Source organism: Peromyscus californicus, unplaced genomic scaffold (genome assembly GCF_007827085.1).
Source record: "Peromyscus californicus insignis strain IS unplaced genomic scaffold, ASM782708v3 Scaffold_4__1_contigs__length_199733344, whole genome shotgun sequence".
Classification (NCBI taxonomy): Eukaryota; Metazoa; Chordata; class Mammalia; order Rodentia; family Cricetidae; genus Peromyscus; species Peromyscus californicus.
In genome coordinates this window covers 135106023-135126036 of record NW_026294562.1, presented here as the reverse complement: position 1 = coordinate 135126036, position 20014 = coordinate 135106023, and the positions used below count along the sequence as shown (strand labels likewise).

The 20014-nt window shown below is 45.8% G+C and overlaps 1 protein-coding gene across 2 annotated transcripts in view; it reads left to right on the top strand.

Moving 5' to 3' along the window:
* Positions 1–20014, top strand: part of Adamts17 (ADAM metallopeptidase with thrombospondin type 1 motif 17) — a 323860-nt gene that overhangs the window by 10051 nt on the left and 293795 nt on the right. For both annotated transcript variants that reach the window (XM_052763539.1, XM_052763540.1), the window contains exon 3: positions 4696–4861. In XM_052763539.1, coding sequence (XP_052619499.1) covers positions 4696–4861 — 166 coding nt within the window. The remainder of the gene's footprint in view (positions 1–4695; positions 4862–20014) is intronic.

The following is a 20014-nucleotide window of genomic DNA, read 5'->3' as shown; positions in this document are numbered from 1 at the left end:
AACTTTGGCAGCCTCAGCTCCTTGTGAGAGGTTTGTCTTGTTTCCTGACTGTGTATAAGGAGGGGCGAACAGCAGGTACCCCAGGCAGGGAGGAGGGGCGCACATACAGCAGGTACCCCAGGCAGGGAGGAGGGGTGCACAGCAGGTACCCCAGGCAGGGAGGAGGGGCGCACATGCAGCAGGTACCCCAGGCAGGGAGGAGGGGCGCACACACAGCAGGTACCCCAGGCAGGGAGGAGGGGTGTGCACACAGCAGGTACCCCAGGCAGGGAGGAGGGGCGCACAGCAGGTACCCCAGGCAGGGAGGAGGGGCACACACACAGCAGGTACCCCAGGCAGCGAGGAGGGGCACACACACAGCAGGTACCCCAGGCAGGGAGGAGGGGCACACACACAGCAGGTACCCCAGGCAGGGAAGAGGGGCGCACACACAGCAGGTACCCCAGGCAGGGAGGAGGGGCGCACACACAGCAGGTACCCCAGGCAGGGAGGAGGGGCACACAGCAGGTACCCCAGGCAGGGAGGAGGGGCGCACAGCAGGTACCCCAGGCAGGGAGGAGGGGCGCACACACAGCAGGTACCCCAGGCAGGGAGGAGGGGCGCACACACAGCAGGTACCCCAGGCAGGGAGGAGGGGCGCACAGCAGATACCCCAGGCAGGGAGGGCAGGCCGTTTCAGTGCAGTCAGGATTACATCCAGAGAAAGCCCTCTGCATAGCCCCATCCCCAATTAACATCTACTCTATTAAAATAACAAACTAAGCTGGGCCCTGCAGTGCACATTTTAATCCCAGCACCCCGGAGACTAAGGTAGGTGGTTTCTGTGAGTTCTAGGCCAGCCAGGACTACATAGCCTGTCTCAAAAGGAGAGAGAAAAAAGTGACAATTAGAAAGTCCTACTTTTTAAGTTTTTCATTTGATTTATAAATCGTATTAGATAACAAGTATTTGCACTCACTTTTAAGAGGATTTAGGCTCATTTACAAATGTGTTTTTTTTCACCATTAAATATTTAGCACTGTCTTAGAAATTTAGCACGTTCAATTTCACTTTCAAGTTCTTTTAGCTATCTGAACTCAAGCCTTTCACGGGAGTCTGAGATTCCATAAGCCATTCTTCTTAGCCTGAGCCTGCTCTTACAGATACAGGAAGGCCTGAGCTCTCTCTGCATATCCGGTACTGCTCCTAAGATGAACATTCGTCACCAGAATAAAAAAATCAAATCCATCAGATACTCTCTCAGCTTCTCTTAAATGCTGCAAGTTTAGGGTAGAAATTTGCAAGTCTCCACCCCCTCGGCATTAATACCACACACGGAACTGGTTCTTTTTTGCCTTGGTGTCTAGTTCTAAATACCCTCAAGGAAAGACAAGCTACATTTTCCTATTAGGAATATAATGTTCCGACCCCACAGTTGGAAGGCTGCCTCCACAGTTGATCACCACACTATCCCCCTTTGCACTTTAGAGATGGGTTCTCACCCTGGGCTAGCCTCAAACTCTCGATCCCCCTGCCTCACTCTCGTGAGCTGGAATTATGTGTACCGCCACACCTAGCTCAAATAGACTTTATTGGGATTTATTTACTATGTATGGCTGTTTTGCTTGCATGTGTGTCTATGTACCACATGTGTGCAGTGCCCAAGGAGGCCAGAAAAAGGAGTTAGAGCCCCTAGAGCTGGAGTTAGAGACAGTCGTGAGCCACTGTGCGGGTGCTGGGCAATGAACCCAGTCCTCTGCAGGAGCAACACGTGCTCATAACCCCTACCGAGAGGAGAGGCGAGCCATCTCTCCTCAGAAGGACTTGTAGGAGGGCGGATTTAGGGCTTCAAACAGAGGCTGGTTGTAGAGCACTTGTCTGGCATGCCATAGTCCATGGCAAGACTTTGGTTCAACCCACAGCATCTCTCCCTCCCCCACCCGCCCCGTGTGTGTGTGTGTGTGTGTGTGTGTGTGTGTGTGTGTGAGAGAGAGAGAGAGAGCGAGAGAGAGAGGGGGGGGGGAGATTAAATGACGTAGGGCAGGCCAGATGGCTTAGTGGGTAAGGATGTTCACCACCGAGTCTAATAGTTGATCCCTGAGACCAACATAGTAGAAGGAAAGAATTGACCCCCCAAAGTTGTCCCCTGACCCCCTCATGCACACTATGGTGCACTTTTATGTCTGCACACACTCATGCATTCACACACACACACACAAACTACATAAAAGCAAATGATAGTAGACTAGTGTAGCTTGAGTTTTCCTGCCTGGCTCAGGGTCAGGGCAAATCTCTCTCACCTGCCAGTCCCACAGCCGCTCAGACCCGACCAAGTAAACACAGAGACTTACATTGCTTACAAACTGTATGGCCGTGGCAGGCTTCTTGCTAACTGTTCTTACAGCTTAAATTAATCCATTTCTATAAGTCTGTACCTTGCCACATGGCTCGTGGCTTACCGGCATCTTCACATGCTGTTTCTCATCGTGGCGGCTGGCAGTGTCTCTGACTCAGCCTTCCACTTCCCAGCTTTATTCTCCTCCCTATCCCGCCTACACTTCCTGCCTAGCCAATGGCCAATCAGTGTTTTATTTATTGACTAATTAGCAACACATTTGCCATACAGAACATCCCACAGCACTTCCCCCATTTTTTTTTCAAAAAGGAAGGTTTTAACCTTAACAAAGTAAAATTACATATAACTTGGGAATTTGGGCGTAGCTTCTCTTACTACTTCCTGCTGGAGGGGGGCGCTGTATCTTATGCGGACACAAAGATAATTTTAGGATTATGGAGTAGTCTGTGAGGCTGTATCATCTGAGCCAGTTGCCTTGAAACCATTCTGGATGTTGGATCATCTGGGCCATGGTGTCATCGGAGACCTTTCAGGGGGTCTTGGCTGGTCAAACCTGATGTATCTTAATCTTGAACAAATCCATAGCCTCTGGCTTTCTGTGGAAACAAAAGCAGAGACTCTTTTCCAAAGCAACATATCCTTATATCCAAATTTTGAAGTCAAGGTATCTTTAAAGTATACATATTGGTTTAACTCAGCTTCCTTTACAATCAAATATCTCTCTGCAGTTAAGAATCCCAAAGACAACACAATCCAGATTCTCTGTGTAATATTCATCTTTACGTGGCTTATTTTCTATATTAATTTTACTGTCTCTTTAAAGACTTTACTTTTTAAAACTATGTATTTGTTTCTATAACTGTATATATCACCTTTTTTGTCTCTTTCAAGCCTATGTATATTTTACACACATTGTAAACTATTACATCTGAATCTGTCTTATTGTGAATCTATTGCTTTAAACTGCAGCAGCTATGGCTGCTGGCTCTGCCCACCTCAGCTTCCCAACATGGCTACGTTTATCACCAGCTCTGGGATCTATCGTGGGTCTATGCTTTTATCCAAACAGCGTGTAGCCCAGAAACCTCTTTTTTTGTTTTGTACTAGCAAAGGCTAAATCCGCCATGCAGCTTAATGTACCACTTGCAGAGGCCTCATTCCCGCCATAGGGCAGGTCGAGCACGCACGCAAGAAACCCACCAGTAGCTCAAACCGGCAGCTGCCGCTCATTTGAGAGAGACAATTAGGAACTGTTTTTAGCTCTGTTTTAGAATCTTTTTTCTCAGTTTTTAGGTGGAAACTCTTGCCACCACGTTGGACGCCATTTGTAGCTTGAGTTTTCCTGCCTGGCTCAGGGTCAGGGCAAATCTCTCTCACCTGCCAGTCCCACAGCCGCTCAGACCCGACCAAGTAAACACAGAGACTTATATTGGTTACAAACTGTATGGCCGTGGCAGGCTTCTTGCTAACTGTTCTTACAGCTTAAATTAATCCATTTCTATAAGTCTGTACCTTGCCACATGGCTCGTGGCTTACCAGAATCTTCACATGCTGTTTGTCATCGTGGCGGCTGGCAGTGTCTCTCTGACTCAGCCTACCACTTCCCAGCTTTATTCTCCTCCCTATCCCACCTACACTTCCTGCCTAGCCAATGGCCAATCAGTGTTTTATTTATTGACTAATTAGCAACACATTTGCCATACAGAACATCCCACAGCAGACTAGTCCATCCTCTCTAAATCAGACTTGGAAAATAAATACAAGGGCACATATCTGCATCTCACAGCAGTTTTAACCCCACTGTGCTGGTTTCAAGTCGAGTTGACACAGACTAGAGTCATTTGGGAAGGGGGACTCTCAATTGAGAAAATGACTTCTTCAGATTGACCTGGAGGCAAGCCTGTAGGACATTTTCTTAATTACTGACCGATGTGGGAGGGCCCAGCCCATTGTGGGCCGTGCCACCCCTGGGCTGGTGGTCCTGGGCTCTATAAGAAAGCAGGCTGAGCAAACTAGTAAGCAGCAGCCCTCCATCACAGTCTTCCCATCAGTTCCTGCTCTTGACAATGCTATGGTCTGCAAGGGAAAATAAACCCTTTCCTCCACACGTTGTTTTTGGTCATGGTGTTTGATCACAGCCGTAGGAATCTTAACTAAGACACCCACCCATCCAAACCTCCCAATACAATCACTCAGTGGGAGATTTGTAAGTCAGGTGGTGTCTCACTGTGGGGCCCGGCAGCCAGCGGAAAGAGAGCACAAACCCAGACATGGCAAACCAAAGCAGCCATCTTCCGGCTGGGGCCGTGAGCGTGAGGGGATGAGGGTGACCGATGTCTTGTTCTCTCCTTTCTGGGTAGGTTGGCCTCATCCAGCTCGAGCAGGAGCAGGTGTTCATCCAGCCCCTCAACAACTCAGGAGGCCCATTCAGCGGAAGAGAGCATCGGATCAGACGCAAATGGTCCTCCGCCCCCAGCCGGTCCACCGAGGTCCAGGAACCCAGGCCGCACTGCAGAGTAGTGACAGGTGAGTCACTAGCAGCAGAGGGGCTGGACTAGAGTACGTGCAGCTGACACTCTGTGGGCTCACGTGCACTAAAAGGAGAACTTGCTTTCTTCATACGGTCACATGTCATGTGATGGCAGGGATCTAATTCTGAGGATTGTAGGAGTCGATTTCCTTACTGTCTGAACATCATAGAGTGATTTCCTTTAGATGAAGATGACTACAGTGTCACCAGCTGATAGGATCTTCTAGGACCACAGCAGTCTTGATCACCTATTGTTAATAGAAATTGTTATTGGCATAGGAGGGTATTTTGCAAGCTGCTCTATGGTCCCCAAAGCCACTTTCTTTCTGTGTATGTTACTGTTGACATTTCATGTGTAACTGCCCTTTGAAAAGTTTTATTTCAACAAGGGACCCAGGATCTTACTGGAATAGAACCATAGTTCTATTTTGTTTATCTGTTTTGTTTTTCCAAGATAGGGTTTCTCTATGTAGCCCTGACTATCCTGGAATTCCCTCTGTAGACCAGGCTGGCCTCGAACTCACAAAGATCCACCTGCCTCTGCCTCTCAAGTGCTGGGATTAAAGGTGCACGCTCATGCCTGGCTTCAGAGCCTTAGTCGTAAGCATCAGGAGCAAGCAGAGACCAGAACACCTTATTATCAAACACCAGGTTGGCTATAGCACAGCTGGGATACAACTTTCCCTGATGAGGCTGTAGCTAGAGTTTTCCTGCCTGGCCCACAGTCAGGATAAATCTCTACCACCCGCCAGTCCCACAACCGCTCAGACCGGACCAAGTAAACACAGAGACTTATATTGGTTTTAAACTGTATGGCCGTGGCAGGCTTCTTGCTAACTGTTTTTACAGCTTAAATTAATCCATTTCTATTAATCTATACCTTGCCACGTGGCTTGTGACTTACCGGTACTTTACATCTTCCTTGACCTGATGGCGGCGGGCAGTGTCTCCCTGACTCAGCCTTCCACTTCCCAGCTCTATTCTCCTCCTTGTCCCGCCTATACTTCCTGCTTGGCCACGGGCCAATCAGTGATTTATTTATTGACCAATCAGCAACACATTTGACATACAGACCATCCCACAGCACTTCCCCTTTTCTTTTCTTAAAAAGGAAGGTTTTAACCTTTACACATCTCCAAAGTCAGCTTGGTATATTTGGGAATTTGGGCGTAGCTTCTCTTACTACTTCCTGCTGGAGGGGGGCGCTGTATCTTATGGGGACACAAAGAATATTTTAGGATTATGGAATAGTCCATGGGAGTGTATTGTCTGAGCCAGTTGCCTGAAACCATTCTGGATGTTGGATCATCTGGGCCATGGTGTCATCAGAGACCTTTCAGGGGGTCTTGGCTGGTCAAACCTGATGTATCTTAATCTGGAACAAATCCATAGTCTCTTGCTTTCTGTGGAAACAAAAGCAGAGCCTCCTTTCCAAAGCAACATATCCTTACATCCAAATTTTGAAGTCAAGGTACCTTTAAAATATACATTTTGGCATAACTCAACAGCTTTTGCAATCAAATGTTTTTCTTCAGTTACGAATATCAAAGAGAACATAATGCAGATTCTCTGTGTGGTAGCCATCTTTACGTGGCTTATTTTTTTTTTATATTAGCTTGAGCCTATTGCTTTAAACTGCAGCCTTCTAAGCCTGAAACGGCGCTGGTGCTGTGGCTGCTGGCTCCGCCCACTTCAGCTTCCCAACATGGCGGTGATACGTTTTCCGCCAGCTCTGGGAGCCATCAACTCTCAGAAATAGTGGGTCTATGCTTCTATCAAAGCAGCGTGTAGCCCAGAAACCTCTTTTTTTTTTTTTTTTTTTTTTTTTTTTTGGTACTAGCAAAGGCTAAATCCACCACACAGCTTAATGTGTCACTTTTAGAGGCCTCATTCCCGCCATATGGCATCAGGTCGAGCGCGCACGCTAGGAACCCGCCAGTAGTTCAAACCGGCAGCTGCCGCTCATTTGAGAGAGACAATTAGGAACTGTTTTTAGCTCCGTTTTAGAATCTTTTTTCTCAGGTTTTAGGTGGAAACTCTTGCCACCACGTTGGACGCCATTTGTAGCTAAAGTTTTCCTGCCTGGCCCACAGTCAGGATAAATCTCTACCACCCGCCAGTCCCACAACCACTCAGACCCGACCAAGTAAAACAGAGACTTATATTGGTTTTAAACTGTATGGCCGTGGCAGGCTTCTTGCTAACTGTTTTTACAGCTTAAATTAATCCATTTCTATTAATCTATACCTTGCCACGTGGCTTGTGACTTACCGGTACTTTACATCTTCCTTGACCTGATAGCGGCTGGCAGTGTCTCCCTGACTCAGCCTTCCACTTCCCAGCTCTATTCTCCTCCTTGTCCCGCCTATACTTCCTGCCTGGCCACAGGCCAATCAGTGATTTATTTATTGACCAATCAGCAACACATTTGATATACAGACCATCCCACAGCATGAGGCCATACTCTGAGCTTTCTGGGATACACGCTGCTTTGATAGATGCATAGACCCACTATTTCTGAGAGTTGATGGCTCCCAGAGCTGGCGGAAAACGTATCACCGCCATGTTGGGAAGCTGAAGTGGGCGGAGCCAGCAGCCACAGCACCAGCGCCGTTTCAGGCTTAGAAGGCTGCAGTTTAAAGCAATAGGCTCAAGCTAATATAAAAAAAAAATAAGCCACGTAAAGATGGCTACCACACAGAGAATCTGCATTATGTTCTCTTTGATATTCGTAACTGAAGAAAAACATTTGATTGCAAAAGCTGTTGAGTTATGCCAAAATGTATATTTTAAAGGTACCTTGACTTCAAAATTTGGATGTAAGGATATGTTGCTTTGGAAAGGAGGCTCTGCTTTTGTTTCCACAGAAAGCAAGAGACTATGGATTTGTTCCAGATTAAGATACATCAGGTTTGACCAGCCAAGACCCCCTGAAAGGTCTCTGATGACACCATGGCCCAGATGATCCAACATCCAGAATGGTTTCAGGCAACTGGCTCAGACAATACACTCCCATGGACTATTCCATAATCCTAAAATATTCTTTGTGTCCCCATAAGATACAGCGCCCCCCTCCAGCAGGAAGTAGTAAGAGAAGCTACGCCCAAATTCCCAAATATACCAAGCTGACTTTGGAGATGTGTAAAGGTTAAAACCTTCCTTTTTAAGAAAAGAAAAGGGGAAGTGCTGTGGGATGGTCTGTATGTCAAATGTGTTGCTGATTGGTCAATGAATAAATCACTGATTTTTGTTGCTAGAGTTTTCCTGCCTGGCCCACAGTCTGGGCAAATCTCTCTCACCTGCCAGTCCCACAGCCGCTCAAACCCGACCAAGTAAACACAGAGACTTATATTTCTTACAAACTGTATGGCCGTGGCAGGCTTCTTGCTAACTGTTCTTACAGCTTAAATTAATCCATTTCCATTAATCTATACCTTGTCACATGGCTTGTGGCTTACCGGCATCTTCACTTGCGGCTTGTCATCATGGCGGTTGGCAGTGTCTCTGCCTCAGCCTTCCACTTCCCAGCTCTATTCTCCTCCTTGTCCCGCCTATACTTCCTGCCTGACCACTGACCAATCAGTGATTTATTTATTGACCAATCAGCAACACATTTGACATACAGACCATCCCACAGCATGAGGTCATACTCTGAGCTTACCTGCTGTTTTATATGCTGGTCCTCAGCCTTGGATGCTGTAATGAGAGTTGCCTGGGTAACCTTTAAAACCCTGGGCCAGCAGCATCTGCATCACCTGAGAACTTTTCAATACATATATCCTCCAGCCTCACATCAGACCTGCAGTGTCTAGAGTGTCACAGCCTGGTCTCGTCATGAGGGATTCAGCTACATGATCGTGTTTGAAAACTACTGCTTAAAAAGTGCCACCCAGGGAACTGGGGAGACGGCTCAGTCAGTAAAGTTCATGACACACAATCATGAGGGCCACACAGAGAGCAGGGTATGGAGGTGCATGTCTGTGACCCCAGCACTGAGGAGAGGGGACAAGTGGATTCCTGGAGGTGGTCGACCAGCTAGCCTTGCTGAATTGGTGAGGGCCATGTGGAGCGAGAGAATGTCTCAGAAAATCAGGGGGTGACTGAGCAAGTTGCCTGGTATTGACCTCCAGCCTTCATGCGCATTGAAAGCATTCATATACACCCATCCCCCAGGGTCATTTACTTAGCTCCTCTCTCATATCCTGAGCTAATAGATCTGGGCTGTGACTTGGGTGTAAGAGTTTAAAAAAATGACATGTAGCTGGGGTTGGGAACCCTCTGTTTTCCATTCTGCACCTCTGTTTGAACAACTGTGGGTTATCAGGTATTTAAGGCTATTTCATGGTGCTCTGTCTCTAGAAGTCTGCTTGAAAATGATCCCTGGCCAAGTTGGATAGCCTGCATCATCCAGGTAGCATTTCTTCCTGGGCTGGGACCAGCTTCTGTAGTTCTGGATTTATCTTTCTATGGAGATGTAATGTGACTCAGTTTGGTGTTCTAGTGACTTTGAAAATACGTCAGGATTACTTTGCAGTGCAGCTCAGCCATTGCCTGAGGCTTGCTGATATCCTTCTGTGGCCGTCTGCCTGGGGCAGGGATGGTTAGCAGTGACCATGATGAGCAAGTCCAAGGAGAAAGAAAGCTGCCCCAATCACAGAGTTTTTCTTAATTGCTGCCCACACCGTTAACAAAGTGGGGAACACAGACCGCAGAATAGAATCAATAGTCACTAAAATACCCTTTAATGGGATTCAGGGGCTTTTGACTCATGGGTATGAACTTGGTAGATTGGTTTCAATGGATCATTTTCCCCTGTTATCTGCGTTATAGTGAACAGCTATTCATCATTGTAAAAATATTTGTGTGCTGGCTGCAGCTGACCTGCACGCACGGGTTCCGAGGCTGTGACTTTGCTGTGCTCCTTCTCAGTCCTGCCGGTATGTCGGCATCACCTGGAGATCTTGGCCAGCTACTCAGGTCTCTCTGCTATAGCTTGTCTGGAGCATAACCTGGACATCTGGCCATGAAACAATCCCCAGGTGGTCCTAACACTAGCCTGGTGGTGAACGTCACCCACCAGCGGAGGTGTTCAACCATGTGATGTTGGGATATGGTGGTGTTAATCTGTAAGTGTGTTGAGAACATCCGTAGTTATCCTGGGATGCGTGCGGCCCGCAGGTTGGACACTCTTGCAGGGACTCTTCGACGGGAAAACCGCATCTGTGGGCCGTCGAGAGTGGATTTTCTCAGATGAGAACCTTCACATAGAGCCACACAGTGACGGGAAGGGCAGATGGCTTTTATTCTCCTCACTCAAGCCGGCACCCCAGCAGCTGCCAGTCTGTGACCTGCAGCCCAGCATGTCTGCCAGTGAGCTAATGGGATGTTTATCTGATGACCTGCTTCCATCCTCTTTGAGGGAGTGACAGCTAGAATTGCTGAGCCAATAACAAATGCTGCTTGTGTTGGCATGTTTGCCCTCACAGCTGGTTAGGGAACACACTCTGGACTGTTTAGCCATTAATGGAGGAAAGAAAATGAGCGCTCAGGGTGGGGCGGATGGAACGAGGAACAGCTATACAGGCTGTAGAGAACTCTTTGAACTTGCCTCAAAAAACGCTCTTCCTTTCCTTTCTCCCAAATCTTACACCAGCCTCCTCCGAGGTGCGGGAGCATGTGTGTGTAGCACAGACAGGAATGTAAGACTCCGGAGGGAGGGCGTGGCTGCGAAGACAGATAGACACCTTGCTGCTGGTCCTTTTGCTTTGCATGACACCTTCAGTCCATGCTTCCACGGTGTTGGGAAAGATGTTGGGCCTTTTATTGGACTTAACTAATAAGACTTTTCTCATTTGGATTAGCTTGCTAACCCCGGGCTTTAGAACTCCGGGAAAATTAACTTCCTGGCACACGAGTAAAGTACATTCTTGAAGTTTCCCATGAAGGTTAATCAGATTAACCCCAGGGTAACATGTTCTGTCTAGCTGAATAAAGTGGCTATAGGTTCACTGAGCCTTGTTATTGACCCTTTATCACTCGATCCTTAGACTTGACCCCAGAGGGGCCTGGCTGGCTCCTTCCGGTGAGGAGGAATTTCACAGGTCTTCCCTGAGTCACTGAACCTACCTGAAAGATGAACTTGAGTAACTATCAAGTAGCTTGTGTCTGGATAGGATTGGGACTAGATGGACCAGTTCAGCCAAGGCCCCCGGGAGGAGAAAGAACCTCTTTCCCAGTGATGCTACTGAGATTACATTTCTGAGGGACTTTGTGGACTCCTGGTGAAGGGACAGGCCGATCCTTTTCCCTCCCAGGCCTTTCTTTTTAGAACTCCATAAACTGCTCCACGAAATACAACTCTACTTTACAGTGTGGCGAGAAAATATGGAGCCTACAGACTTTTTTTATTTTGGGTACAATCATGAAAGGCCTTTTGGTTATTTTTTTGACAGCTAAAATGGTACTTCAGATATGTTGAAATGCTCCTTGAGTTTTAAGCGGTCATTTTGACCCCAAAACTCTTCCTTCTATGTTTGTTTTAATTTCTCCACATTCAGTCTAGAATCTTCCCCTGCTGTCTTCATGGCATCAAGTACCAATTGGACTTGTTTACTGTGGTTGGTGCCACATACAGGCCATAGAAGTAAAAAAGATAAGTTTGCAGTGAGGCATTTAAAAAAAAAAAATGGGAATTCCATCACAGTTTTGAGTGATGGTGAGCTCATTAGAATGTGAATCCGTCCCAGAGTGGAGTCTTCACAGCACTGAGGTATGTTTACAAAATTCTGTTATAATTGCTTTGTGAAATTATTAGCTGTTTTCTAGTATCATCTAGTGCATATATAGTAATATAAAGTCATTTTTGATAAATGTCTAAAAGATCCCATAACTTTTTATAAATAGTATATTCTAATTGATATAAACATTTGTGTATCTAATCATGCATATATGTGCTATTATATAGCTGACTAGGACTTGGGCTTTATCTCAACGAAGATTCGTTAGTTAGAAACAAAAGCAACCAGACAAGAAACATTGGCCTGGACTGACAGGGTTGATGGGTGAGGCAGGAGGTTAGACTTCAGGTTAGTCTTGACCTAGCTTATCTTTATATAATCCCTTAGTCCCCAGCTCTCCCCTCCCAACTAACAGAGGCAGCTCCAACTCGGGGAAGGTTTCTACTGAATTGGGATTTGAGGTAGGCTGGCTTGGGTTACTGTCGTTAACCACTGCTTCCAGATGTGTGGAGTCAGGATCACATCTGTTTCTGGAAGAGTGTAGATCCCAGTCCCCAGGTGACTGTGGGCACCACTCTGCCTGCTGTCCCTGCCCTGGCTTCCTGCAGGCCACCATTCTCTAGGCTAAAATGTGGTAGTGTAGACTTATGACATACTCACCTGGACCTAAGCCGTCTTTCTAGCTCCACAGTTGACGTGGCAGCTTCTTTTCTATTTCCACAGTGAACAGTTTAAACTGATCAGCTCCTCCTTCCACTGGGACCAGGGAGAAGAGTGAGCTTTGCTCACTTAGGAAAGGCTTAATCCCTCTGAGATTGCTTCCTCTAGACCAGTGGTTCTCAGCCTGGGGGTGGGGAGGTGGGGTCAAATGACCTTGTCACAGAGGTCACATATCAGATATCCTGCACATCAAATATTTACATTACAATTCACAGCAGTAGCAAAATTACAGTTATGAAGTAACAATGAAAATAATTTTATGGTTAGAGGTCACCACAACATGAAGAACTGTATTAAAGGGTCGCAGCATTAGGAAGGTTGAGAACCACTGCTCTAGACTTTGAGATATTGGCTCATATAATGATGATGATGATGATGATGATGATGATGATGATGATAAATGATAATAGACAATGCTTATGAACTTTTTTCTGACTTTGCCCAGTATTCATTGTTGGGAACAGTGGCCTTTTATGTTGTATTTCTTTTCTATAAGAAGAAACTTAAAAAAATGGGTGGGGGTTGAGGGGGCAGGGGCTCAGCAGGCAAAGCTTTTGCCATGTGAGTATGAGGGCAGGATCCCAGCACCCATGTGAATGCCAGCTGGGCAGAGTGGCATGTGAGACCAGCTGTGTTGGTGAACTCTGGGTTCAATGAGAGACTCTGCCTCACTCTGTATGGTGGAGAGTGATTGAGGAAGATACCCTATGTCAGCTTCTGGCTGCCACACTCACATGCATGTGTATGCATGCACACCCGTCCACATATATCAACATACATGAAAATATGCACATATCCCCTACACATATATCAAAAATGGAATTCAACTGCTACTTTGAGTTTCTCCAAATCAATACTTTACATACCTGTTTGCATATAATTTGCAAAATGCTCTTCTGTGAACACTAAGAGCAGACACTAATATTTAATAATTATTATGCCACAAGAAACAGAAGGAAGACTTGTGTTAGAGGCTCAGTTCCCTTTAGTGAGACTTATCATCTCGGTTCGTCTGTCTCAGTCTGCTGGGCCTTCCATACCAAAAAGCCACTCGAGTGGAGCTTAAACCTCTCCACGGTTGTGGGGGCTGGAAGCCCGAGACCAGGGGTTGGCCAGGTTGGTCTTTCTGAGGCTGTGAGAGGTACTCTGTTCCAGGCCTTTCTCCTCGGCTCATAGATACTCATCTTCCTTCTTTGTGTCTTCTCAGGGACCCACTTTGGTGACTTCATATTTTAGTTACTTGCAGAAAAATGTTATCTACGAATACAGCTACATTTTGAAGCACTGGGGATTGGAGCTTAAGGATTTGGGGACAGGAAACAATTCGAGCCCTCCCAGCCTCTGTTTTCTCATCTGGAACATGGCGCTTACCCCAACATGCAACTTACCATTCTATAGAGAAATGATGAGAGATGTCTTGCCTGCTTCTCCCAGTCATTGTTGGCCAACATGCAAGGAGAATGGCTGGTCCCACTTCCACTGCTGAGAGATGTGGCTAAGGGCACTCCCACAATGCCTGGCTGAGAAAGAAGAAACATAAGCATAGATACCATGGTTGGCTCGTCACTTCCTCCATGTTTCCTTTGGAAACAGTAGAGGAGCTTGGAGATCTCAGACTAGTTTGAAATGACAGCCTTCCTTTCCCTCATCTACAGCTGAGCAATGTCTTCTTGGGCTTGTGGGAATGCTGAATCAGTGTGTACTCACACTTAGCCACTAGTAACAATTGGCTATTATTACAGCTACCATGGTTAAATTATCCATATGTTTATTCTCCATTGAGACACCATCACTCCAGTGTCCTGGTTCTAGATTCAGTAGACAGGAAGGGGCCCCCACAGAACACTGAGGTGGGACCCACAGGTTCTCATGGCCATCCTTGTTCCTGTCATCCATTTCATATGTAAATCCACAAAACAAACAAAACCCAAGGTTTTGTTTTTCAAGATTGGAAAGTTCCCTTGGAGGTCTCAAGCTTAAGTTTTCTGCTCTCACTAACCCTTAGGTCCCTTACAATCTGGAGGGGTGGGGTGGGGAAAGAAGACTAGCAAAATAAAGAGGGTGCAATTTATTTTTAGTAATGGAATATCAGGCAAAGACACCACACAGGACAGAAAAACAGAAAACCTCTCCCCCGGCACCCTGATTGAAGGCATGTTAGCATCTGGCCGTAGTTGTTGCAGAGAGAAATGAACATTCATGGCCCTCAGACTCCCCTCTGAAGTGCTCTCCAGGAGAAGCCACCACGCTGGTGTGACTCCGTCATCTCCTGCTTTCTGCACAGAGTGGTAAGCTGTGTGTTGTGCTTTCTGTATTTTAGAATCTACATAAGTGGTTTCATATTGTGCAGCTTACATTTATCATTCACAGTAATGGCTTCCAGCCTTATCTATGCTGATGAATGTAAATCAAGTAAAGAAGTTTGCCTACTAATCTTTTCAAGGACTTAGCTTTTTCCTCCCTACTGCTTTTTGTTTCCCATTTCTTTAACTTATAAGTTATACTTATGTATATTGTTTTTCTATTTGCTGTCTATTTATTCTATATTCAAATGGAGTCTCAGTGTATTGCCCCAGCTAATATTCACTCTTGGGCTCAAATGATCCTCCTGTCTCAGTTTCCAGAGTACTTGGCACCATAGGCACATACCATCATGCCTAGCTCTATTTATTTTTGATTTATTTATATTAAAGATTTATGAATGTATATATGTGTCTGTGTTAGTATACATACATGCATGTATACTATGTATGGATATGCGTGTGCAGGAATGTATGTTTATGTGTGTAGAGGCCATAAGAACATGGCAGGTGTCTTTCTGTGGTGGTATTGTGTTCCTCAAAATATTGTGCACCCTAATTTATCTGGGGTCAGAGAACAGACAGCCACTAGATACAGAGGCTAGAAAATGGTGGCACTCACGCCTTTAATCCTAGCATTCCAGAGGCAGAAATCCATCTGTTCAAGGATACAGCCAGGCATGGTGACTCACGCCTTTAATCCCAGAAAGCAAGCCTTTAATCCCAGGGAGTGACGGCAGAAAGAGAAAGATATATAAGGCATGAAGACCAGAAACTAGAAGCATTTTGGCCTGGTTAAGCATTCAGGCTTTTGAGCAGTACAGTTCAGCTGAGAGCCATTCAGATATGAGGACTCAGAGACTTCCAGTCTGAGGAAACAAGGTCAGCTGAGAAGTTGGCCAGGTGAGGTTAGCTGTGGCTTGGTCTGTCTCTCTGATCTTCCAGTGTTCACTCCAATAACTGGCCTCAGGTTTGATTTTACTAATAAGAACTGTTAAGATTCCTCCTACACCTTTCTCTGTCACTCTCCACCTAATCTTTTAGAGGCAGGGTCTCTCTCTCTCTGAGTCCGGGGCTTGCGTTTTCTCAACTAGACTGGAAGCCAACAAGCCCTGTCTCTGCCTCACCCCTGGACCTGGGGTTATTGGAGAGTACAGGATGTCTGACAGGTCACGTGGGTGCTGCATCCCAACTTCAGTCTCCATAATTGTTCTCACTACTGAACCATCTTTTTCTCCTCCCTCCCTCCCTCTGTCCCTCCCTCCCTCTCTCTCCCTCCCTCCCTCCCTTCTTTTTTTTTTTAATATTCTTTACAGTCCCCCTGCTTTTCCCCTACTTTCTTGAGTAGAATACCTACCTCACTAAATTTTTGTCTTTTGAAATCTTTTTATTTTCCCTCCTGGGATAGGTCTTATTATATAGGTTGACTGGAACTTTCTATGTATCCCTGGCTGGCTTTGAACTTGTAACCTTCCTTCCTCTATCTCTTTTCTGAATGTTAGCATTTATATGTGAGCCACTGTCTCTATAGTCACTTTAATTCACATATTCGAGACTATGCATTTCCATTTTAGCACATTTTTGGCTGCAGACAGCTTGTGACGCGTACTATTTGTAGTTTTCAGATCTAAATGTTCTCCAGTTTCTGTAATGTTTGTTTGTTTGTTTACCCATTAGAGAAACAGTGCGATATAGTGGTTATGAATTTAGAGATGGTCTTTTGGGTTTGAACTACTGGCTGTATCTTTTCATACAGTAGCTCAAATGAGCAGAGGGTATTTTTATAACCCGTTCAGATTAAAGCCCATACAGATTCTTAGCCATTTTTAAAGATGATTTATAATTCTGTGTGTAATGATTGCAGAGTATATTCATGTGATATCTTCACTGGGTTCTTTTCTATAGTCCCAGTGTCTCTGCTGAGTTTTTTTTTTTTAATCTTTTCACCCATCATGAGCACATTTTCCTTCAACTCCTTGAGCATGGTGATGATCGTTACTTTAATGTTCCTATGAGCTTCTCCTCTAACATCTGGGACGTTTGGTTTTGTCTCCTTCGTCTGTTCTCCTGAAAGTAGGTCACATGCTCCTGATTCTTGGCACGTCAACTAATTTTGGATTGTGCTCTGGATGTTGTAAACATTGTATTGTGGAGACATCGGGTTCTGTTCCTCTGGAGAATGTCTTACTAGAAACAATTTTACTGGACTTAAATTACAACATTTGTATCTTGGGTGGCAGCTCAGACCTCGGTTAGTTCTTCAAACAATTTAAAAAATGTATTCTTTGAGAATGTGACACATGTATACAGTAAAATATGATCATACCCACCCCTATTTCCCTCTTGGGACTCTCCCCAACACATACTCCCCTCCCCAACTTCGTGTCCTCCCCCTCCTTTTTAAAAATAACCAACTGTTAAGAGAATTTTCTCCAGTGAGAAGGGGTGTCTAGGCAATGTCTACTCTAACCCTGGCCTCATAAACTCCCAATTATAAACCAAAGTTCGATTCCATCTCAGTTCACCCTGGGGAACCATTGTGTTTATTAGGGTTGCTTACAGAGCTTGGGTGAGGGGTTGTAAGCAGAAGAATGGGCTACTGGAAGATCTGTGTGGATGATGACTTCCTTATAGCTTCATAGATGGAGGCCCTGCCTAGTCCTTCCCAGCCTCCTGGAGGCCACGTGAAATTAGAGCAGAACTACATATAACTGACTTGGAGAAGTGGCTGGATACTCCAGTGAGGTCCCAGTGACCGTCCCTGCCGCTCTTTCTATGACAGACTCAGTAATGAACAAGCCTGGTTGTAATGACCTCTTGTTAGCAGGCACAGCTGAGCTCATGAGGATGATGACAGTGCGGCTCAGAGAATAGTCCTTTTTAAAAACAATTTAAAATGTGTTTGATTTTATGTGCATGGGTGTTTTGCTTACATGCATGTCTGTGCACCACATGCATGCCTGGTGCCTGTGCAGGCTGGAAGAGAGTATCAAATCTCTTGAAACTGGGGTTACAGACTGTCATTGGAGTTATAGACACTGCCGTGTGGGTGCTGGGAATTAAACTAAGGTCCTCTGGGAGAGCAGCCAGTGCTTTTAATTACCGAGCCATCTGTCCATCTGTCCAGCACCAACTAAGACCCATTAGTACTGCCCATGTGTGCATGGGTGTGGGACTATCCAGTGAAGCACGGATAATCTCCCAGTTGCCACTACCAAAGAAGAATGATTCTCCCTCCCGAACCCATGTTACAAGTTTGGCTGGCTTGATCCGGTACAGATAGCCACAGGTGCTGTGAGTTCATGTGTGCAATCACCGTGCCATATCCAGGAGAAAGGACTCCTCCCCAGTCCCTGCCTCTTAACATTTGTTTCTGCCTGCTTTTTTACAATGCGCCCTAAGCCTTGGTGACAGTGTGATAGAGATGTCCCATTTAGGGCTGAGTACTCACAGTCCCTTATTCTCAGTACTTGGATCAGCTATGAGTCAGTGCATTGACTCAAATCTGCACTGACTCCAAAAAGAAGCTTCTCTAACTGGGAAGAGCAGTCTAGGTCTGTGAATATAAATGTAATTTGAAGGCCATTTGATATGACGGCCATTTAGCAAAATAATAACAATAGGCCCCACTCTCGGGCCTCTGATCTTTGTAACCATATTTTTTGGCCCAGGTTTACAGTATCAGGCATGAATTCCCGTCCATGGAGCAGGCCTCAGATCCAATCAGAAAGCAGTTGGTTAACCCATGATAATCATGCCACAGTTGCATACATGGGCACATCTTACCTGGCAGGTAGGTATTATAGCCTGTAGGGTCCAGCCCTGGGTAGGACCATTGATGTCTTTCCTCTCCCACACAGAATCGAACTTTCTGGCACTATGAAAGCTGTCTGGCAGGGAGGAAGTTCCCTGACTGATTTGAGATTGATTTCTCTATGTCCTGCAGCCACAGTTTGTGGTGTCGTCAGAAATAGAGTCTTACCACATAGTTACGGTGGTTAACCAAGGGCAATAACAATGACCTGTATTGTTTTGAAGAGCTCTGGAGTTTCTTTGACCAGTCACTCATAGGGAGGTATATCATGTCTGGGACAACAATTTTTATTCAATAACCCTTATCTTATGGGAGTAGATTGTGTATCCATGCAGGGTACCTTCATTCAAATTCCTTAGCTATACAATCTGTTCCATGTAGGGACAACAGAGATTTGGTAGAATTTACATACAGTCTTCCCCATGATTACTGTTGGGGCCCAGTGTTGGGGTCCAGCCCCAGCTTACTCAAGGGTCCCTTGAAGCAGAGAGTGAGGAATTGAGAAATACTAGATAGGAAATATAGAAGTAGATAGAAAGGCAGAGACACAAGATAGCTTCAGGAGGGCCCTGGGTCAATATCCAGAAGCCTTGAGTTTATTTCTAATGGGCTTTTTATACACTAGCAAGGGGAGAGGCAAAAGACTCTCCCCTTTCAAGATCAAAGCACAATATACAACCAAGTGTAGACCCTTCAAAACACCTGGTAACCACGCCCCACAGCAAAGCATCCTGTGATTAGGCCTTGAATTACAGGACCCCTGGTAACCACGCCTTTGCACCCTGTTATGCAGCCTTGGAGAGCAACGCAGACTCTGACTCTCGGACCTTGAGTCAACCCACACGTTGGGATCTTTGTGGGCTCCCACAGCTTACCAGTCAGCTTGCTGCTCTCATTCTGTCCTTTGGCCCTGTAGGTTTCAAGGGCGGCAGGCTTCCCAGCAAAGCGCCACGTAGGCCTTCCCTCTGTCTCCTGTGCGATTCGTTCTTTCCTGTGTTGACCCCCCCCAGAATCTCTCTACAGTTTCCCATTTTCTGATACTCTCTACTTTGGGGGCCTTTACATTTTGTTCAAGTTTGCAATTGTCTTCTAAACGTTTGGGTTTTTTATGGTCGTCTTGGCCATACCACTTTTCATATAACATGGATTCTTTGGTCATAATTAAGATTTGCATTTTAGTTTAGAAAGGAGGCTTTTAAAAAACATTGTGTGTGTGTGTGTGTGTGTGTGTGTGTGTGTGTGTGTGTGTGTGTGTGTGTGTGCGCGCGCGCGCGCCATGGCATGCATGTAGAAGTCAGAGGACAGCTTCGGGGTGTTGATTCTCTCCTTCCACCACATGGGTTCCCGGGGTTCAAACTCAGGGTTTCAGGCTTGGTAGCTCATATCTTGACCATCTGAGCCATTTTCCCAGCCCTGGCATTTTTATTTTAATAAATGTGGGTTGCTCTGTGTGTGTGTGTGTGTGTGTGTGTGTGTGTGTGTGTGTATGTGTACACATACATTAAAAGTTAAAATGTGTATTCCCTAATTTTTGTGAACAACGTTCATTAGTTCAAGTTATGACGGTGGAATCATTCA